Genomic DNA, 24,264 nt, shown 5'->3' with positions numbered 1-24,264 from the left:
GGTACTATGAACTTTTATGAATCTGGGAAAATTTTCTCTCAGAAAACTACAAAAATTGTGAAGAAAATAATGGTCAAGATAACAGCTATAAGGTTCATATACACATTAGAAGGCTTTTGGAGGATTTTTACCCTCAGATGAATGGGAATGCAAAGTATTATGCAAATCAGACTTAACCTTCTGGTTAATTTGCCTCAATAAAAAAAGCAAAGGACATAAAGGAAGATTACATGCACATTTTAAGATTGTGTTTTTATGTAAATGAGAGTTGCTTAGGTTGAACTAGGGGCATGAGCTGTGGCACCCAAAGTCACTGCCTAGATGGACCCTCCATCTGGATTCCCTGGCTTTCAGGGGCAAGACTGAAAAGGCCATCAGAAATGGTTTTAATGGTTTAATATTGAGTTCAGTTAAAGCCACTAATTGACATCAGGCAGAAAAGAATTAAAAAAGGAAAATGGAAGATAAAACAAAAACTAAACAAAACAGGAAAGGGCAGAGTATGAGAAAGGGAAGAAGGAATGGAAAAAAAGGAAAAGTTGTGACTAGAGAAAGGAGTGGTAGAATGACTAATGAAATATTCTTAGATTCCTTCTATAAATTCCTGATTTTTGCTGGACATTTTGAACTTTTAAAAACATTATATATCAACTGAGAATATCATAAGTGCAGATTTTTAAGAACTCTCAGGCATAGAAGAAATGTTAATACAGGTTGACTGATAGATTGAGAATATTAATGATTCAATGACTTTTTAACCTTTCTATTGGCGTCCAATCCAGATCCGGGCAGCATTTCTGACCTCCTACTGTGTGCTGAATCAGTGGTAGGTTCTGGGCATACAAAGATGTGTATGACACCATTTCCAGCTTTCTTGAGTTTCACCCTTTATAAGGGTGTCAGTTTCAATGTCATTTGCTAAGTGTCTTCACAGACATTAGCTATAAGACCCTATGAGAAAACAGTGAGGAGGTCACTCCCCCAGCTAATAATTAGTGCATGTGACTTTTGAGACGAAATCCCAAAGGCAATACCCAGCAAAGGCATTGATGGAAAGATGCTTCTAATAATGAGACAAACTCAAAGGCTTGATGTGCTCAAGGTCCTTGGAGAACAGCAGTGTGGTCTTTTAGCAGTGAACAGTGGATTTCCACAGGAAGTCAATGAAACTGTAGAGGAAACAACAGCACACCAAAGTCTCTGTCTACCATGTTGAGCAGCTTGGCCTTTCTTCAAGACATCAGTCAAGTTTCTTACTTTTGCTGTCACTTCCAGGTGATTAAATTTCATTTTAGTTTCCTGTGATATCAGAGTGCAGGAGATTTGTAGGAATTATTCTAAGCTCATAGGAAAAGCCAGTGGACTTAGGAACGGGTTGTCAGTGAAGAGTTTTAAGTCATTTTTGCATTTTAGGAACTGTATTGTGGTATTTCCAAGTTAGCGAGTTATCTAATAAAAAGTTTTAAGTCAAATGGGAATTTATTGCCTATTTGTAGAAAATGCAATTTATTTGCATTTGAACCATAACCACTTGGCTTAAATATATAATGCATGAAATAATTTCATTTTACCTGGTTCATAAAAAAGGTTTTTGGAAAAGGGACTTTCTGCACAACTCCCTCCCCTATGTACGAAACATAATTTTGTTTTTATATGCTCTTATTTGGACTCTGCTACACCTTTACATTTTAGGTTCTTGCATGTTAAAAAATATATATTCAAATACAAGACTGCAGCTAAAACACACTTTTTAAAATAACTGAGTACAGGAAGAGATCATAAATTGATTCCAAGTCATATATACAAATGGGTCTTATTAATTTATAGTTGCCTCTTGTACAGGGAACATAGATTGCTTTCCTGATAATTTATTTCCACATTTTTTTCAGATGTCAGTAGAATTTTCTTGTTTGGAGGAGGACCTTGGGTGCTGCTCAATAGTTGTCGGGTAGGTCATTAAATCTTGTTGTGAGTAGTTAGAAAAAAAAAAAGGAGGTGGGATAATGACTTTTCTGTCTAATAAAGACTATTCTGAGGCTCGAGTCTGGCAATGATATGTAGAAGTCTTCTGGAAACCACTGTAGGGTGACAGCGGCAATACAGGTGGGACAATTTCAATGGGAAATAGAAGAGCTGAATTCTTGGTTCAACTGTCTATCCATTTTCTGTTCAGGCCTTGACCAACAGGCATACAAGAATTAGCTGGTGAAGAAGCAAATGTGTAAAACACACACACACACACACACACACAAATTTAAGTGTTAAAATTAAGGATCCTAAATTATCAAAATATATTTAGGAAAGTAGTCCATTCTAGTGCTTGATATACAAATAGAATTAATCATCATTGGTGCCCAGTTGTCAAAAAACAATTAAAAATCCCAATTCTCCCTCCATGCATGCATAGGAATCCTCTCATTGACTCATTTACATTTTTTCTTACTATCCTCACTCACTCATCGTCACTTGTGATAAACTAGCTTTAAAGGGGTCTGAATGTAGGCCATGTTCTACAAGAAACATTACTTTTAGTTGTGTATAAGGTTCAGAAAATGAAAGACTTTTCAGAATTAGGATTTAATAATGCAGCTCCTTACCTAGTGATTGAAAGTGTCACCAAGGTAAATAGCTGGGAATCGGCATTAGGAGGCAGGGCCATGCCACTGGTTTGTGATCCTGGAGTGGTGAAAGAGTTTTCATTTGTATTTTTTTGAACTCCCCACTTACCCCATCCTCCGTTTCATTTCCAAAATTTCATACAAAAGGGCTGTGAAGCTTCAGGCAGAGGAGAGTGGAGGACACAAAAGCTTTTTCACCATTGTCTCTTGTTCAACCCTCCCAGCCCCTGTTTATTTAGTTTGGGTTTCTGCTGCTTGCTTTTCCTGTAAAACTTAGGCCCAAGGAACAAACTTCTCAGGTCAGATAGGATCCATTTTCAATATAAGGATAAACAGAAATTAAATTGCTTATACTTCACCACCATGGACCATTCCATGACACCTTTCTCTCACTGAAACTTCCAGATTCAAGGGTTCCAGACACCCGTGAATCCCTCATTTGTAGACTGAGGAATTCTGATCTTCCCCAGCAAACAGGTAAGACAGTGGACATTTGTACAATGTGAGTTTCGTAGGAGGTAGCTCCACTTCCTTAGCAAAGAAGCTTCTTTACTACAAATTCATCCTCAACATCAACTGTGAGATCTTGTGTATCAACCACACACATCAAGTTAAGAGAAGATCACTTTCTTACACTATTAGGAAATGAGAATGAACTTAGTGTTAGGATCTATTTGTACTTTGTCACAATCTTGGAGGAGATGGCCTTGTGAGCCTTGTTTATGGAAAAGGATGTATCCAAGACACTACCAAGAGAGAGCTGAGCTTCAAACCACCCAGGGGAGACACACACATGCATGGGAAGGGTTGACCAGGCTGTATCATCCCCCTGCCCAGGGCTGTCCCTCTTCAGGAAAAGAACACACATGGCAGAGAGCAGACCAAGTCCAAGATCTTTTCCATATTCCAGATAGTCTTAATTTAAGGTGCAAGGGTGATAGGTCTGTCCTTGACTACAGGGAATTCTAAAGATAAATATAATAACCCTAATCTCATGTTTGGAAGAAAAATCTACCTTCACTTCACATGCTTGCAGGATCTGTAACAACTGTAGTGTAACAGTCTGTCGCAAGTGTATTGGATGTTTCAGTTTGCCAGACCTGTCATGATAAATTAATTACAGGATGTTGCAGAAATGGCAAAGCTCCAGCAGCATCTTGCATAGTTTAATATAGACCCATTTCCCCATTTCAATGTATTGTGGTTAGATAAATCCTCAGAATTTACAGCTGTTATAGACTAGTTTATTATGTAGTCTGCCTGCACACATGATAAGTATAAGAATGTGATGTTCTTAAAGTGCATAGATTTTACTGATATTCTTTACCACCATGGAAATATTTAGTTGCTAAAAGTAGCATCTGCAGATACTTCTGAACATTAACTTCTATGTAACAGGCAGGGTTGGTTAAAAACATTATCACACTTAAACATCTTTTCATTTATCTTAGAGGATTATAGTTCAGAAAAAAGATTATGTGGAACATTTATATAAAATGGCCTTGTGAACAAATTTAATAGAAAAAAGAAATGATTCTCAGCTGAAAAACCAAATTGAATCTACCAAGTTTTCTCCAGGGAACGAACTTTCTTTAGTCTCATGACTATTTTTGCAAGCTTCAGTTGATTTTTTGCTCTGGCAACGAGTATTTTCCTCAAATTCTTACTTTTCCTTCCTTTTGTGCTCTTATTTTTATTTTTTTATTTTCAGTAAGTAAATCATCTCCACCCCAAGAGATTTTAAAGAACCATCATCCTTTGATGGACAACAGATGAGTTTATGTAAATAAATGTTATATAGACCAATCTTAAAGATTCTTGTGAAATTGTTTCATCATTCTTGACAAGACTCCAGTGATGATTTAAGAAGATATGAACTCCAATAAATAAGCATCAGATTGTTCATTACTTTTAGAAATGAGGCTGAAGTATATAGTTAGATCATTTTTGAACTAAGTGGAAAAAGGGAGAACACCAGCTATGTTTGATGTGGTATATACAGGACCCTCTTTTCCAGACAGGAGAAATAAAAATTGTAGATTCTTTACAGTACTAGCTTCCCCAACTTTTCTGAGAGAAAACCCATTCATAACCAGTATAAATTTGAGGTAATAGAAGAGCAACTTTAAAATAAAGGGCACTTACAACGTATGCTTAATGTAGATTTGAAGGGGATCATTAGAAAAATAGCATTCTTTGTGTTTACAAAACAAATGTTTTTATGTTATCCAGTTCCCGCCTTAGCTTAAAGTATTTCCTATTCACCTTAATAATTAGAGCAGAAAGATATGATGAATGAAGTGCCTCATTACCAAGTTTGCTTCCTGGGTCTCTGTAGAGAGTAGCTGTCTGCGTTTGCCCAGTTAGCCCATTGTTAAGCCTAAATGATGCTGACGTTCAATTCTCCTGCAGATAATTGGGTCCATCCATAGACGGAGTTCTCCAGTCAACACAGCCTTTTGATTGACATACTTCTTGATGTTTTATTATCTCTTATATGACTGGAATGGCGCCTTTTCTGGTTTTTGAAAAAAGTGTTACTGTACATGTAATTAGTTTGAATCTATGGAAACTATTTCTTAAGACATAAGGACTATATTATGGAGTAAAGACTTATCAAAATAATTATGTGATAAACAAATGATCAGTTTAAAAGACAATTTTCACTCAGACATACTTCCTTTTTTTAGGTCATTGTTGCATTACAAACATATTAGATGTTTCTAGACTCTGGGTGGACTGATTTTTTTTAGTTACTCTTGTGAATGCAGTAGTCACCAACTTCAAGCATTTACTGGCTTTTCTGTCCATAGCAACTGAGATTCAATACTTCAGAAATCTCCAGTGGAGTCTGATAAACCTGCATTTATAGGTAGCAATGATATTTACAGACCACGAGCACTTGTACAAGCTACTTCAGAGCCTTGGTTTCCTTATTTGCAGGTTAGGGAAGATTTTATTTACTTCACAGATTTGTGGAGAGTATTTTACATAAGACCATGTGCAAAAGCAAAGTGAAGATATAGGGAATATTTTCTATAGTTAATTTCAATTAAGTTAACACAGATACATGTATAGCTTAAAATTTGGATTGTTTAAAAATATTTCCATAATTTATTTAATAGACATGGCCCTCAAACGGGAACAATTTAAATACATATAAAGTATAAGTTCACTAACTTTTGTTACAATTTCTAAACTTTCTTAACTTCTGAAGAATATTTGTGAGTTAAATATGTGACTAAAGTGACATGTTATATAAAGCTATATAATAAAAAGTTATTTTGCAGATATAGTCTTAAATTTCTTAAAAAGAAAATGTCTTCCTTTAACAAAATTTTCTATAACTTATGCACAAAATCAAAGTATTTGCTTTTATGTGATAGAAGTCCTGCGAAAAGTTGACTATTAATTTGATTTCAAGTGTGCGTTTTCAACATAAATTTGCATTTGTGGTATCAAACAGTTTATGTTTTAAATCTTCTGAAAATGATTTTTATTCTAGCTTTACAAGTCCTGTTCACAGTATAATTTTGATACTGAAAAAACCTTAATTTGTTCAAAATAGATTTGAATCAATAATTAGGGAATATATTTCTATGCATGGTTTAAAATTATTTAGATAGAGAAGATAGTATAAAACTACTGCTTAAAGAAGAGAGATGATGGAATGAAGTTCAATAATTTAAGAATAAAGATAAATAAAGGAAGTCAGTTAGTTACTAAGAAATGTATAGTTATAAATCATAAAATAGATTCTGGTGTCTTATCTCCTGTGGGACTAAAATCTGGACCTATTACTTGGGGGCTACTGTTAAGTCCCATACCCCATCTCAATTCAGAGGGTGTGAAAAAGATGTCTTACTGAGCTCTTCTATTCATGAACATAGTGCTAATCTTACATCATCGGCAGGACAAAGTAGAAAAGAACTAACTGGTCATTGAGTAGGATCAACTTTTCTTGGTGCTTGCCTCATGGGTTAGTTTTAAGTAGCTACAATATAAAAATAATCCTTTATTTCATTTTTCACATGAACACCAAGATATTAGCAAATGTTTCACTTCCCCTGATATATTTTTTCATTTGTCTTGATTTAAAGTATTTCTACTACCTGTCGAAATCATTGATTAATTCAAAACCAAAATCAGAAAATCGACGCACATCTCAAAATCATGAGTTGAAACTGCAGAGAGACAAACATCTTTATTTTTAAATTATCAAGTGCATTCACAACAAGAGAGGAAAAAAAAAAACAAGCTTATACAAGAGTGACTCAAGCTGCCCATGCCCAGCTGTAAGCATCCAGAACAACGAAAACTTGGCAGGACCAGAACAGACCTCTGTGCTGATGGCTGAGGGCTTCAGCAGGCGTCAATACTGCTCAACACTTTTGAAATGCCTTTTTTTGTTTGTTTGGGAAAAAAAAAAAAAAAAAAAAAAAAGGTCTCACAGCAGGGTCATGTTTACCAATTTTTATGCTTCTACAACATGTGCAGGAATAAAACCAAATATATTTTTACTAGAAATTTCACACTGGGTATACATCTGGACGAAATTTACACCTCAATGCCCAACACTTTTTCTCACTTCTTATTTTAATGGAATCAATTGTCTAATTTGGTAAATAAGTTTTTCTAATTTTATATTAGTTTTGATCTTCTTGGGGCTAAATATTTTATTGATAGCATATAACTGAGAAAGAAGAGTCAAGAACAAAAAAATGAATTTTCCTATTATACCAAACTTCAAAAAGTATAGTCGCATAGTAATGACATTGTTATTTTGGAACTAAAAAATAAATAATGCAATATAATAATTTAAAAACAAATATTAAAAATAAATAATAATGCAAATATACAAATTACTTATATTCTTAAATATGAACTGCCTTTTTTTTAAAATAAAGAAATCTGGAACACTGTTGTCAGTTCAGTCAAAAGTCACTTTTAGATTAGGTGTATCAAATTACATATAAGATTCACTCAAAAGAAACACAAAATTTTAATTCTACAAAGCAGACTGTTTCTTTTAATGCCTTTGTCACTGGGACCATTTTGAATACACAATATTCTGAAGCTGCTTATCTTTTAAATAACATTAGTTTCAAAAGCAAACACTTCATATTCTGAGCATAACATCACACATATAACCACATTACAGATACAATAATATTGAATGATTACTTAACAGACATTCTAACAATGCAAACACTTTTTATTCACATTTGCTGAGAAGCAATGACATTTTTTTCTTTATTGGTTTTCCAACAGTGGTAATGCAATTTTGATGCAATCACCGATAATACAAGAACCAACACTTTGACCAACAACAATTACAACAATAATTTGTAACAATTACACTCAAAGGCCACATTGATTTCTCCACCCACCTCTTCTGATTTTTCATAAGGATAAGAAGTAGTGGATTCTTCCTTTCTTCCTCTGTATCTGAAAATTCTGAACTCTAAAGAGGAATGTCATTTGGTTTGTCATTTCATTTCTGTGTATTTGATTGTGTCTTCATTCTTCTTCAACTCTTTACTAAGGAGAAAAGTACACAAAAAGTACTAAACATGTCTTTGGGTCACAACATATGTTAGTGTGCCCAGGCAACAGTACAAGTAAGAAAAAGACATTATATAACACACACACACACACACACACACACACACACACGACTAAATAAAATGAAAATACTAGTTACCTATCTTACAGCTTCTCTCTCAAACATATTGTTTCATTGTGTCATTAACAATTTAAGGCCTGTTTCAGCATTGACCAATTATATAGTAAAAAATAAACTTCTCATATAGAAACTTGAAGAACTACAAACTCTGGGTAACTTTCAGAAATTAAGGGCAGATAATTAGAGTATGTAAAGTTCTTCTTTCAATGAAAAAAATCATTATGGATGATACTTCAGTGTTAGTGATTAGAAAAGATATAGACCACTTCATTAAATAGTGTTCTTTTATTCAGTCTATGGCTATGTCTACTTTTACAATTGGGTCAATTATTATTTTTCAAAATTCATTTCAATTTTGACCAAGATACTATGGCTAACCATGCACCTAGATGCAACTTTACTATAAAACAAATTATATCATTAATGAAATCAAGAACCAGTATGCAGATGAGACAAGAAGCTGCTTCTTTAGGGATCACATGGTAGGCGCTCCACAAGTAGGGCACTGTAAATGAGTGAGCTGAACCTGGACTTTTTAGTGTAATTACCCACACAGCACTGTGAAACATGTGGACAGTATCTGTTGCAGTCTTCCCTCTAAACAGGGAGGCCATAACTTGGTGGCCCTTAGAAACAAGCTAGCTGGAGCTTGGAAAGAGGGCAAGATGGTGAAGGTGACTGAACTCCATTGAACACTCCTGAGAAAAGCTCTGGTTGGCATACGTGGCAGGAAAGGGTGGAGCAGACCACTACTTAAGCGCTCTCCCTAGGGCTCAGGCAGGTCAGTGAACATCTGTGCTTTTAGGAACAGGTCCAATCTTAAGTAAATGGTGACATTATTTTTTCATGCAAGAAAAATTTACATAAAGAGAAAAAAATTGTCAGTACAAGTTTTCTGATTTTAACTTTGTTAGATGGAGCTACATGGGTAAGCTTGTATTACATATAGAAGCCCCAAAATATGTTCAAGATAGCTCATGAAAGCACCTGAAGCTGAGTATAAAAAAATAATATAGATATGGCATGACAAGATACAAGATCAGCAGGGGCCATCCCTGCATCTACACAGGAAAATTATGTAAAACTTAAGTTAGGGTCTGGTAAAAATGGAAAAGAAAGTGTTTTTAAATTCAAATTGGTGCAGGGCACAAGTCACATAGAGACCCTAAAAACTTCTGCAAAGGACAGAGGAAGGTAGAAGGATCTTAGAGGAAGAACAACACAAAACAAAATGAGAGGAGGAGCTCGTGGTAGTGGTAGGAGAAAAAAGAAGAAGAAAAACAGAAAAGGGAAGGGGAGACAAGGGGAGAAGAACAGCTGGAAATTAGTGAGATGGATCCTGCAGGTGCAGAATATGTAGGACAAGTTAAATTAATCAGGTGGAGACTGCACTGTGAGACGTAAACAGAGAAGCCAGAAGGACCCTCAGGAGGGGGAACCAAAAAGAAATTTCACTAGAAAAAGCTGAAGTAGGCAGCAAAGAGAACATCTTTAAGAAAAATGATTCTGACTAAGAGCAGGAAGAAACACATTGGACAGAAAATGACAAAGGCTACCCATGAAGGGGAGAAAAGGGACAGAATAAAGGTACAAGAGCAGAGATAGTCAAGTGTGCACCTCTGACTACTGAAAAGCAAGAGTGGTGCTTGGCATGACATCTGCTGACAGCACAGTCACCTGCGAGCTGTGAGACAGCAGGGGTTTGCTTAAGAGGGAAAGAGAGATCATCTAACCTAAACGACAGGAACAAATCCAGATCCTTCCTTCTTGGAGGCGTAAGTGTCCCCACAGCTAACAGAGGAAGAAGTAACAAAGCAAGGGCATTTTTAAAGGTATTTCAGATGAAAAGAAAAAAGAAATCTGTGTAGCAAGATTATGAAAATGAATATAAAAATAGGTGTGTGTGTGTGTGTGTGTGTGTGTGTGCGTGTGTGTTTTATATGTAAAAAATAAGATTCAGAAAAATCCTGGGTCCTATCCCACAAGAAATTCAATCCAATATATATTCCCTGAAGGTGAGCTTTTGTGGTCAGACACCACGTAGGTGCTGGGAGAAAATGTGTACGTGTTCCGACCTCTGCCCACAAGCACTACAACCTTGCAGTCTAATCAGAGATAACAAATGATGGGTAACAACCATCCTGAACTTAGAGCCAGGAGACCTCATCCTAGTTCAGATACTTGGTGCTTGTGACTGAGACCTTGGTGTCTTAAGAGTAGAAAGAAGAGACTATATTATAGAATTTCTGAAATTACTTCCATTTTCAAAGAAATGATAAAGTAGTATGTATACATGAGTAGACAAATAAGAAAGTACATAAATAAAGAAATCACTACAATCTCACCACTCAGATAACTACCATCTTCTGATGTATATTTTTCAGTATTTTATGTCTATAACATAAAACTATTTTATATTCATCTTTTTAACTTAAGATCTATTATACTCTTTTCCATGTCCATAAAACACTTCCATAATATAATAATGACCACATGAAACTAGTCATTTAAATATATAACTTAATCAGTCCTTTATTCATGAAAGTTGAGCTTTTTAAATTCTGTTCTTAAAACACCTTTTCTGATTTTTATCAACTTTTAACCAAATCTTTCCATTTGTACTTGAGTATCTTCCTACAGTAGACTCCTTAAATTAAAACTGTCAGGTCAAAGTACATAAACTTTTTGTTTGTTCTGTGATGGAGTCATGTTATGAATGGACAGCTGGCCTCAAATGATCCTCCTGCCTTAGCCTCCCCAGTCATTGGGACTATAGGCATTCACCATTGTGCCTGGCTATATACAAATTTTGAGAACTTTTCATTAAAAAATGTAACAAACTGTCCTTCACAAAGAACAGGTCAATCTTATACTATTACCAACAGTGTAAAAGGATACCCACTTACCCATATTTTTGTCAGTACTGGATATCCTGAGTTTTGAAATTTGCTACCATTTTGTGAGGGGGAAAAACATGTTATTTTATGATTTTAATTTGCATTAAATTTGATCACTGGAAGGTAAACACTGTTCATGTTCATTACCACTTACTTCTTTGTCCTGTGTACATCCTTTGACAATTTTTCTATGGATGCATTTCTTTTCCTTAGTATCTTAGAGCTTTCTGTGTGTTATGGGTATAAATCCTGTATGCATGTATATCTTCTCCATTCCAGGTTATTGTTCATTTAAGAATTTTATGGCCTTTTTTTCTTTTTGAAATGCCTAATTTTAAAGTTTCTATTACTTAAATTTAAAAATCAGTTTCAAAATGTTTCCTAGCTGGGGACAGAAGTATACGCCTGTAGTCCTAGCTATGTAGGAGGCTGAAACAGGATGATCACTTAACTCTAGGAGTTTGAGACCTGCCTCAGCAACAGCACAGACACATCTCAACATCTCAATGTTTTCTAATTCTGGTATCAATGTTTAACCCATGATTATACAACTATTCATATATATGCTTTCTGTACAATTACATTTTATTTTTTTACAATTAAAATATTTTTGAATCAGGGTGCTATACCACCAAGCTACAGCCCACCCTTTTTAGTTGCCCAGGCTGTCCTTGAACTTCAGACTCTCCTGCCTTAGCTTCCTGAGTAGCAGGGATTACAGTCATGTGCCACTGTACCTGGGGCTACAAATGAAATTAAAAAATACTTTATGGAGGGGTTGGGAATTTAGCTCAGTGGCAGAGGCCTGCCTAGTATGCACAAGGCCCTGAGTTCAGTCCTCAGCCCTGAAACAAAAACAAAAACAAAAAAATAAAAATACTTTATGGAGTTGAGCTGATGGCTACCAGCTACTCAGGAGGCTGAGTAAGGAGGATCAAGTTTGAGGCTAATTTGGGCAATTTAGTGAGACTGTCTCAAAATAAAAAATAAAAAGGACTGGGGATGCAGTTCAACGCTGGTTCAGTCCCCAGTACCACACACAAACAAAAAGAAAAAACAACAACAACAAAAAAAATGAAGAATACTTATGGGAAATTTGAATTCAGTTTCAGGAGAGTGATAAAATCGTACATGTGGACATGAACAGAGGGCTATAACATTTCACGTTCAACAAATCAACTTGATTTCTTTCTTTTTTTGGGATACTGGGGATTGAACCCAGGGGCACTTTACCACTGAGCTACATCCCAAGCCCTTTTCATTTTTTATTTTAAGATTGTCTCACTGAGTTGCTGAGGGCCAGGTTAAATTGCCCAAGCTGGACTCAAACTTGTAATCCTCCTGCTTGCACCTCCTGAGTTGACGAAATTACAGGCATGGGGTACTGAGACCAGGCAGGCCAATTTTACTTCTACTTAAAGAGAAAATAAGATCTTTTGCTAGGATTTTATTCCCAAGTCCTTCATGCCCTACCAGAAAATGTCATTCAAACACACCTCTCCACTCTCCCATCTCAGAGGCGAACACAATTTCGTCTTTTTTCAGGACTCAGGGGTTATGCCCAGGTTCCCACACCTTGAAGGGCTCCTCCACAGGTGGTTCTACTCTCTGAGTTTGTGAATGTTCTTGTCACCAGCCTCTTTACAAGGATCTTCTTCATACCCAGGGCTTCCTACTAGTTACTGCTCAGTCTTTCCTTTGGAGTTTTGAAAAGGAAGGATATTCTGACAGTCTTTTCCATTGAGGTTAATGACACTTAATTTATGTTTCCAGGACTCTCCATCAAAACTATCTTTTCCAGTTGGGTGTGGTGGCACACACCTGTAATCCCAGTGATTTGGGAAGCTGAGGCAGGAGGATTGCAAGTTCAAGGTCAGCCTCAGCAACTTAGAAAGGCCCTAAGCAACTTAGTGAGACCCTGTCTCAAAATAAAAAAAAATGAAAAGGGCTGGAGATGTGACCCTGTGACTAAGCCTCTTGGTTGGATCCCCAGTAACAAACAAACAAAAAACCCAACTATCTACTCCAAGGCCACAAATGGCCTGTTGGCCATAAATCCCAAAAGGCATTTATCAGTCCTTGTATCACTTCTCTTCTCTCTGGCATTTGTCATTACTGACCGTACCTTCCTAAGTCTTTCTCTACTGACTGTACAACACAACTTTTGGTTTTCCTCTTACCTCTATTAGGGTGACTTTTCGGCTTGTTTGCTCATTCTTCTTCACCTGCAAGTCCGTTCTGTGTCCTCGGTCCTCACGGCTCTGTTCTTTGCCCATTTCAGAACTACAGGAGTGAAAGACAGGGACAAGGAGCAGTTTAAGAAAGCTGCTGACATAATTCAGAGGAAGCTTTGATCTGGGGAAGGGGCAGTGGGAATGAAAAGGAGGATAAGTGTGAGGATCTGAGTAAGAAGACTGTGTGGTAGAATTGTAAAAGGGATTATCTATGGGAGACAGAGTTGCCTCTTAACCTCCATGAAGGGAGAAGAATAAAACAAATTTCATCTGTTCTCTGAAAAAACATTTGATGCTTGAGAAACCCAAAAAGTTTTATCAACTTAGATGGAAACACACACACATACACATGTAAACATACAGAATATTCTTCAAAGCCAGAAAGAAGAGAAGGAAGTTTGTGCATATGAGAGCTATAACATCCTGACTTGTTGAATGGGCAATGGAGCCTTTCAAATAACCCAATGGTAACAAAACCATGTAACTGTAGTTACATGGGAATACATAGTGGTGCATTTATGTTAGGAAAAAGAACATAAAAACAATGAAACAGGGGAAACTGAAAAAAGGAGATCACATCTTTCCTTTAGAATGTCCAGGAATGATGGGAAACACTGAAGTAGAGCTTAAAGAAGATGTAAGAATTTCAAAATCTGGTAATTAGTAGGACTGAACAGGGTTCTTATAGGTGAAACTATATTCTCTCAAAATTCATGTTAAAGCCCTAACCCCTAATGTGACTGCATTTGGAGACAGGGACCCTTAGGGAGGTAATTAAAGTTAAAGAAGGTCATGAGGGTAGGGCCCTAACCCAATAATGACAAGTGTCTTTTTCATTTTTAATTTTTTCATAGAAAATTATTAAAAACCACATTTAAAGTTAAACTACATCATTTACAACATGTATAGTAATGACAAATGAGATGCCTACATGATTTTTGCAAATATTGACACTAATTTAAAAACTGCCTCTCATTGTTAGACCTTTCTCTAATAAGACACAATACAGAGGATCTGTCAAACGAAACATTTGAAAAATGGATGTTTTTCTATAACTACATGTATTAAGGTTTGCCATCATATCCTATCAACAGATTTTACATATGTAGAAACTGAATTGTTATTGTAATACTACAGAGTAGTATCAAAATTGTATACCTTTATTCTTATAAGTAGCATAAAATATTATTGAATATAGCTATGGTCATACATATTATGCCAGCAGATCTGAATGTGTAGTTAACAAGTTTTGAAAATTTAATTAATTTAGATTTTCCTTCTAAGCACATTGTTTTTCTTATTGGTTCTTTTTAGTCATATATGACAGCAGAATCCATTTTGATATAATTATACAAGCATGGAATATATCTTATTCTAGTTAGAGTCCCATTCTTATGGATATAAATGGTGGTAGGATTTACTGCGTTGTTTTCATATATGTACATGGCAAAACTATGTCAGATTTATTCCACTGTCTTTCCTTTGCTTATCCCCGCTCCCTTTCCTCCATTCCTCAATATCTAATCTACTGCACTTCTATTCTTCTCCTCCCCTATCCCCCTTATTGTGGGTTAGCTTTCACCTATTAGAGAAAACATTTGACCTTTGGTTTTTTTGGGACTGGCTTACTACACTTAGCATGATAGTCTCCAGATCCATCTATTTGCTGGCAAATGTCATAAAGTTAATTCTTCTTTACAGCTGAGTAATACTCTATTGTGTATATATATCACATTTTTTAATCTACCCCCAAGTTTGTGGTATTCCTTTATGGCAGCCCTAGAAGTAATTAAATGAAGTAATTAAAAGAAGTCAAGATGAGTGAGAATGGAAAGGTTACAAATTATAAGAATAAAACCTAATGAAGTTCACCCTTTCAGCTTTATCTCCAAGGAAACAATATACGAGCTCTGAAGTAAAAGCTCAAATGTCTGTGGAAGCCAGGGTGATAAGGTAATAAGGGAAGCAAGTCAAGGATAATACTAACAGCAATAACAATATAGTGGACTGTGGCAAACTGGAGAACAGATGACCCATGTAAAGGGGAAACTTCACTATTTCAACTCCAGCTGATAGATGTCATGAGAAAATGCAGAACTGTGGTCTAGAATTTTGAATTATTTTCAAGGAAAGTCAGACATTTCCATTTCTTATAGGTCAAAGCTTCTAGTATTTGGATGAATAATAAAATCACACACATACACACTGAGGACTTAACTAAAGATATCAGGACTCTATGTGGCTCACAGCCCTGGTTTCTGACCTCTCTGCCAGGTGTATACATTTGTTGGCCAGAGGGTGTGCCATGAACTTCCACATTTTTATGTCTTAGCTCCTACTATCCCCCTTGATTTCTAGGTTGTTCTTTTCTTGTTCACCCCATCTCTATATGGTTGTAGAAGCTTAAAATGCTGCCATACATTTTTAACTTTTCCTGATCACAGGGGAAGATCAGACAGTAGTGATCCTGTTCTCTTTTCATCTCTGCCAATCTATTAAAAAGCTGCCTTGCAAATACATATAAAATCTGACCTTTTGCTGAAAGCCAAAATGGTGCAATCAGGACCAGATTTACCTTTCATCTAAAACAACAACAAGAAAAGCTAGACAAAATATAAGAAACAATAATTTTCAAGATACTGACTCACAAGCAATTAAGGACAATGATCCCTCAAAGAAGGAAAATGAATATGATAAGCATACAATGTGGTGTCTTGAGAATTTCCAGGTAAGGTCCTAGGAAGGAGACTACCTTAATGAGAGCTGAGACTCTGGGGAGTTCAAGTTGGCTAGAGTTCACAGAATGACAAAAGGAGAGGAAGAGAACTTCATGGTGAGAGAGCCTGAAGATCTGCAAAGGTTCCTCTTCACGTACTCAGCAGAGTACTAACAAGCACATGCACCTGAGGACATTACCGTAGGCCAGAACAGTGCCTGTTCCCACTAGCAATGAACAAAAGTTCTCCCTGAGAAAGCCCAGACACTGGACATATAGGACTAAAACTCGAAATCCACAAATTATAAAGGAAATCATTTCTAAAGAATGAAAGTATGAGAACAATGTCATACTAAATGGAAAATATCAGTAAAGAAGTAAAACACTGTATAAACATTGATGTGGCTATGCCACTGTAGTAAATAGAAAATATCAGTAAAGAAGAAGTAATATTACATCTATAAATATTCTTCCATAAAACTGAAAAACTGGGAATTCTTTCCAACTCATTCCAGGAGACCAGTATTATCCCATTATCAAAACTAGACTGAGACATTACAGGAAAAGAAAACTACAGATCCATGTTCTTCACAAACAAAATGTATATAATTCTAAATAAAATTTATCAAATCAATTCAACAATTTATAAAAAGGATAACACACCACTATTGAGTAGAATTTGTCCCACAAATGGAAGATTGGTTATTAGTGTTTGAAAAAAATTAATGTAATCCACTTTATTAAAAAATTAAAAAAGAAAAATTATATGATTACTGTTGTCCTTCCAAATCCCTTATGGGATCTGCAAATGCTCAAGTCCCTTATAAAAAATGATGGTATTTGCATATAACCTATGCACACCCTACTTTAAATCATCTCTAGATTACTTATAGCAATGATTACAATGTAAATGCTGTGCAGTTCTTATACTACATTGTATAGGGAATAATGACAAGAAAATAGTCTATATATTTTCAGTACAGGTGTAATTTTTTTCTCTCAAATATTTTTGATCTTCAACAGATGTGGAACCAGCAGATACAAAACCCATGGATACAAAGGGCAGACAGTACTTAATAGATGTAGGAAAAGCATTTGACAAGAATCTAACATCTATTCCTGCTAAAAACTGCCAACAAACTAACAAATGAAGAAAACTATTGGTAAAAGGTATTTATAAAAAACATATGGTAACATTGTTCTTTAATAATGAGACTGAATGCTTTCCTACTCATTTCCCACAAAACCAGGAACAAGACAAGAATGTGCTCTCTTATCATTTCCAGTCAACTTCATACTGAAATTTTTCCAGTGCAATAAGGCAAGAAAAGGAAATAAAGAACCACCAGATTGTGAAGGAAGAAATAGAACAGTTTTGTTTTGCATGATGGTCTATGTAAAAAATCTGGGAGAATCTACTAAAAAACTACTAATACTGACAAGTGAGGTTAGTAAGATGGCACAATGCAAAATCAATATTCAGCAACCAGTAGCATTTCTATAAACTAGCAACGAACAATCATAAATTGAAATTTAAAAGCAATTTATTTCTACATGAAATATATAGGAACAGATCAACCAAATACATTCAAGACCAATACACTGAAAACTACAAAACTTCACTGAGAGAAATTAAGGATAGTGTAGAATTAAGAGAAATTTGTTAACATGTCTATTTTTCCAAAACTAGTTATGGATTTAATGCAATAGCAGCTGAAATTCCAGTAGGCATTCCTGCAGAAATTGACAAGCTGATTTCCAAAATTATGTGGAAATGCAAAAAAACCTTAAATAGCCAAGCCAACTTGGAAAAGGAAAAACCTGGAGGACTAATACTACTTGATTTCAAAACATATTATAAAACTATCTTAATCAAGATAATGTGATAGTAGCATAATGTGGTCATCGCAGGGAAGTGTATCAAAAATAGTCCAAATATAGACCTGCACAGATATTGACTTTCAATAAGTATGCCAAGGCCATTCATTAAGTTGAGATAGGATTATTTTTCAACAAAATGACATGAGAACAACTGCATATCCAAATGTAAAAAACAAATAAGAATCCCCAAAACAAAAAATAACAATCAAAAAAAGAAAAAAAAAATGAAAGAAAAAACATAAAATGAGAATTCTGCTCCAAACCTCAAACTGTGCACAAAAACTAACTCCAACTGTAAAACTTCTACAAGAAAACATAGGAGAAAACTTTTGGGTTGACAAAGGTTTCTTAGATACTATAGTATAATTTATAAAAGAAAGTAATTGATGAAAGTGGATTTCATCAAAATAAAAAAGTCTGCTCTGCAAAAACCACTGTTCAGAGAATAAAAAGGCAAACCAGAGACTGAGAAAAATATCTACAAATCACATATCTGAGAGTAAAAAAACAGAATGTATAATTGCTTTCAAAACTTAGTAATATTAAAACAACCTAATAAAAATTGGGCAAAAGATTTGAACAGACATTTGACCAAAGAAGATATATGTGTGGAAGATAAGCACATAAAACAATGTTAGACATTATTAGTTGTTAGATATGCAAATTCAAACCACAATGAGATACATCTATACATTAGAATGGCTAAAATTACAAAGACTGACCATACCATGTATTGGTGAGGAAGTGGAACTCTCATACATACTGGTAGGACTGTAAAATGGTATGATCAAATAGAAAACATATTTGGAAAACAATGTGGTAGTTTCTTAAAAAGTTAAGCATAAACCAACTATATGATCCAGCTATACCATTCCCATATATTTTGCCCAAGAAAACTGAAAGCAAATGTTCACAAAAAGACTTGAACACAAATGTGAATATAAGTTTTATTTGTAATGACTTCAAGCTGGAAACAATCCAAAGACCCATCAATAGGCAAAGGAGTAAAACAAATTGTGGTATTTAAAACTTTAGAAAGTGAGAAAGAAATGATTGGTAATTGCAAGGGGATGAAAGTTAGGGAAGGGAAGCAGTAGAAGAGAGAGATTATAAAAAGAATGTGAGAACTCTTGAGGAGATTTACTTGTGGTGGTTCATGGGGGTGTACCTATGTCAAACTTACACTATACTTTAAATATGTGCAATTTATTGTACATCTAGTATATCTCATTAAAAGTATTAGAAATATACATGTGTACACAAAATTTGATCTCTTCTTACTGATTCCATCGTTACCACTCTTTTTCAAGGTACTGTCAACTTCAATATTATGTTAACTGGTTTCTCTGGTTTCATACATGTCCATAAATGGCTATACTTACCTGAAATGTCAGAATGATCTTGTTAAATTCTAAGTCATTTCCTCTTTTAATGGCCTCCTATTTCATTTAGTGTAAAAGTCAAAAGTCTTACAATAGTTTATAAGGTCTTGCTACTTTTCCTGATCTCATATACTCTTTCCTAATAGCTTACTTTACTCCAGAAACTCCAGCAATTTCCTTTCTGTTCCTTTGGATACCAGGTATGCTCCTGTCTCAGGGTTCTTAACACTTGCTCTCCACATGTTCACATGTTCACATCACTCATTTCCCTTTTTCCTTCCACTCTTCTTAGTGAGATCTTCTCTATCACTCCTATTTACAACTGCAGGCTTTATATTTTCCTCTCCCTACCCATGGTTTATTTTTCTCCATAGACATTTAACTTCTTTTACATATAAGCAAACAAAATGTTATCTTTTTATCTTTTTAATTTTTGGTACCAGGAATTCAATTCAGGGATACTCAACCACTGAGCCATATCCCCAGGTCTATTTTGTATTTTATTTAGAGACAGGGTCTCCCTGAGTTGCTTAGGGCCTCATTTTGTTGAGGCTGGCTTTGAACTTGCAATCCTCCTGCCTCAGCCTCCCTAGCTGCTGGGATTACAAATGTAAGGTACAGTGCCCAGCAAAATGTTAGTTCTCTATGGCCAGGATTTTTGTGTTTACTGTTGTGTTCCTAGTGCCTAGAACATTGAGACATGGTAGATGTTCAGTAAATCTCAACTTAGCAAATGAGTACACAAATGAAGGAAGTCTATTTTCCTTGCCACACTGAGCACTCCTCCAAGATGCATACTGTATACCATTTATTAGTGCATTTCAGCATCTAGCACAATACCTAGGTACAGAGAACAGATGCCTAGTGCAGAGAATAGATGATCAACATTTCCTTCACTGGATTGATTCTCACAAATGAACCACTACTGTTCACCTGGAAATAATGTTCCTGATTTTCCTCTTTCTATTAGCAGCATCAAAGTCTAGAACAAGACCAAATTCCTGACTATACATGAGCCTGGTTTGCTCATGTAAAATGCTGGGCAAATGCAGCATGATATGTCTCCTAGTCTCACCTTCCCATCATCTGCTGCTCCCAAATTCCCTCACACTAGATTCTTTAAGAGCATAATTTCTAGCCTGATATTTTTCTCTCTTTGCAAATCCCCAACCCCAAACCACCAATTAGTGATTTTCCTCCCACCCCCGCTCCCCCTTTGCTAGCTTCTCCTATCTTTACTGTGATTTGCTTCTTCAGTCTGAAATACCTGCTTCCTTCCTGCATCACAAGCAAATGCCCCATTGATGTCAAAGCTCAATTTAAGCCTTACTCCCCCCTACGGCCTTCCCAAGCGACTTGACTCCTCTTTTTCTGTAATTACAACATGTTTCACACCATTTTCTACCCAATTATATACTTTGTTTCCTTCTATTTCCTCATCTTCCCTGTGATACTTTTTTATATCTCTCAATGCACCAAGCTCAGAGCTGAGTACTCTGTGGTGTCACATGGGACAATGGATGGTTTTGGTTTCAGAAACGAGGATGACGAGCAAGATAAAGGCTGAAAATTGGATAATAAACAACTTAGAAAAGTTGCAAGTGATCCTTATGTAGAAAAAAGAAATAAGCCTAGAATAGGAATGTTATAAATAAATAAATAAAGATGGATAAATATATATAGTGGAGAGGTGATGGGTTACTTGGTACTGATGGCTGTGCTATATAGTTCATTTATTTAGTTGGCATTTGAGCATTTAAAAATAAAGGACTTCAGTAAGATTGATCATCTGAATTAATCTCTCTGACCAAAGCTTTTAGTGGCATAAAGCCTTCTAATGTTAAAAACCAGAAAAACAAAACTCAACAAAACTCAATATAGAATATGTGAATACCTAGGGAATTCTAGTATTACTTATTAAGGATTTTAACTAGGGAATACTAGTATTACTTATTAAGGATTTTATAGAAACTTCATTACAAACTCCAACTTGGGCATCAGTTAATAAATGAAGAACATACATGAAGTACAAAAGGTGAAAATTCAAGACTTTCAAGAAAATTAAGCTATAAAAGTTTCTCCTTGATATCCTAAAAATAAAGTGTGGCTTTATTAAAATGAATGTAAGTGTGCACAAAAGTGACTGGACCCCCCCCCCCCCCCCCGCCGCCACACACATACACACAAAAAGAATAGGATAAGAAACAAACAAAAAATTAACCTTTGTCCATTTACTGGGGTACAATGGACTCATTTGTATATACCAGGCTACAGTATTCTATCATCAACTTGACAACTTAATTCATTCTTACTTCTAAGAAATTATAAGTACAGGGAGAGTCCAAAGACTTTAGATAAACTGGTGCATATGGACATACCCAATTTTCTTATGAAACTAAAAAATTCCAGAAAATTCTTACGTGAGTTCTATGCAAAAAGAGAAGCTAAGCTACCCTGACAACCTTTAAAAACTGAGATGTCTATGACACTGAACTTTAATTTGGAGGGCATGGTATGGATCTGTGTATCAACTGAGAATAGCTACTCAATTCAGTCAGAGTGTGGTATATGTCTATACACGCTTTCATTTACATAATATTTAGTAAAAAGTTTTGTTTCTTTGTTTTTGTTTTTGAAGTCCTGGGGATTAAACTCAGGGCCTCACGGACAAGCGAGGCAAGTGTTCTACCACTGAACTACATTCCCCAGCCCAAGTTCTAAAAAAATTTATAAAACATGTTCAAAGACAGATCATTGTTCCTCAAAGGTATTAATATAGTTATTGATTTGGTTGCTGAAACAGTCAGTCCTTCTATCAGTTTGTTTTCTATATGTGTAATTTGTCATTGGGTATAAGCGCTTTAGGGTCAGTGACTATACTATCTACTATTATGTAAAATTTAAATTTTCATAAATTAGAACTAAAAACATACTTGGCAGATAAAAACAAAAAACTGAGAGACCTGGGGTATGTGTCTGTACTGTGGGACAGGTGGAGGGAGAGCAAGGAAAGAAGAGCAGCCTGGAATCAAGAGGACCTGTGTTCTGGTACTGCATCTGCCACATACCACATCCAGGAACCCAGGTCATAGGTTTTCAGATCTTTTTTTCTCTATTGGTAAAACAGGGGTCAGGATACTATACAGTCTCTCTCTCAGGGATGTTGTGAGGATCAAATGTGAAAACACGGGTGAATGTACTCTGAAGCTATACAGGGCTAAATATATATTTATCAAGTAGATCTTATCTTTCAACAACAACAACAACAAAAAAAAAACCCTACAAAATGATACCTTCCTAAGGATACTGAATCCAGTTAAAGAAGAGACAAACAAAAAACCAAGTAGTCTGAGAATCAGGAGATTTAGGTCTTGGTCCATGCTCTGATTAAGTGTGTGCTTTGCTCTACTACAAAAACAGAGGTTATAGAAAGAATTTCTAAGGTATCATCTAGGTTATAATTTTGTGACTCTTTTAAAACCCATTTAAAAATTACACATCTTGCATCTGTAGAATGAAATACTGTCTTGTGAAAAACTGCATGGCTTTATTTGACAATTCCAGTAAACTACTGTAATTTGAATCAGAACTTTTTGAAGGAGAGACAAATTATTCTTCAAAGTCTCAAAGTACATAGCAGGGTTAATTTGAATTAATGCTTTCCTGCAGGAAATTCAGCAGGGATTGTGTGTGCACATGTCAGTAAGCATGCACCCATGTGTATGTTGGGGGCGGTGGAGGGCACATCACAGTCATTACACTCATGTTATAGTTTGTTAGTAATATAGTATGAATGTGCAGTTTGGGCTTAATATTAGGTCCAAAAGATAATCTTAAATGACAAAAATTGAGAAATATTTTGGGAAGGTTTTGATGTAAAATTTTTTGAGATTAGATAGATTTTCTTTTTATATATTGTGACATAGTAAGTTCCAAATATATCTATATATAAAACCTTCCCCAGAGATCTTTTAAATACCTCGAAATAAGTTACTCAAACTTGTTAAGCAGTTAGAGACAATATACAATGATGATGAGTTGAGTATTATTCTTTTTATTTAATGCCTATATTGAGGCATATTTACTTTACCATATCACTTCTTTTCAGCTGATATTATTTCAATATGTTACTCAAACAAAAGTAAATGACAAAACAGGTCCTTGAAAGTTTAGTGTGCTATTATTTAATGTCAATTATTATGGTTTTGAAATAAGACACATTCTCAAGGTCCAACAAATTTTCACTTCAGTGTAAACTCGTTAAACTCATTTCAAAATCATTTATCTGAATTTTAACTTGTAGTATGATCATACACAAAGAAAATAGGAAATGGAGAAATTATCCTAAAAAACAGTAACAAAAAACAGACACAAACCTTAACTATTTATCACTGCAAATTATTTAGAAAGAAAAGTTGCTTACTGTGTCACTGATTGTGAGCCCAGTCTGAAATCCTGGGACTTGTCCTTATTGACTGACTGCTGTGGAAGAAGAAAAGTAGTTAGTCAAAAATGAGGGAAGAAAACCCAGTCAATATTCACATGCTGAAAACCTACCAACTTCCTGAATGAGGAGAGAACATACCCGTTCTGAATAAGAATGTCTATGTCAGAATGCAATGTCTATCAAGAAAAATATTCACTCTTCTGGAAAACCAAGGAAGCAGTTCTCCTGATATTGTAAGCCCTCTTTATAAACAAAATCGGCTTTCAGATGTATGGCAAAAAATATGGCTTGTTTATCAGTCTAAATATTTTGTGGTATATTATAAATCTAATATTATGTGGTGTATTACAAAAGTGCTAACCTTATCTTTCAACATTGCATCTTTCCTTTGTTATCTTCAGTA

At 35.3% G+C, this 24,264-nt stretch overlaps 1 protein-coding gene across 10 annotated transcripts in view; it reads right to left on the bottom strand.

Moving 5' to 3' along the window:
- Positions 1–6,829: 6,829 nt before the first annotated feature.
- The window catches only part of Ahi1 (Abelson helper integration site 1), a 185,378-nt gene continuing 167,943 nt past the window's right edge, over positions 6,830–24,264 (bottom strand). For 6 of the 10 annotated variants that reach the window (XM_047557598.1, XM_047557606.1, XM_047557603.1 and 3 more), the window contains 3 exons: positions 23,838–23,896; positions 13,382–13,484; positions 7,044–8,159 (listed from right to left, as the gene is read on the bottom strand). In XM_047557598.1, coding sequence (XP_047413554.1) covers positions 8,157–8,159; positions 13,382–13,484; positions 23,838–23,896 — 165 coding nt within the window. In that variant the 3' untranslated portion in view covers positions 7,044–8,156. Of the gene's footprint in view, positions 7,019–7,043; positions 8,160–13,381; positions 13,485–23,837; positions 23,897–24,264 lie in introns of those variants that run through there. The other 4 variants (XR_007109403.1, XM_047557601.1, XM_047557604.1 and 1 more) reach the window with 4 other exon arrangements.

Source organism: Sciurus carolinensis, chromosome 7, assembly GCF_902686445.1.
Source record: "Sciurus carolinensis chromosome 7, mSciCar1.2, whole genome shotgun sequence".
Taxonomy (NCBI): domain Eukaryota; kingdom Metazoa; phylum Chordata; class Mammalia; order Rodentia; family Sciuridae; genus Sciurus; species Sciurus carolinensis.
The sequence above is the reverse complement of the archived record's forward strand: the minus strand, read 5'-3'. Positions and strand labels throughout refer to the sequence as shown.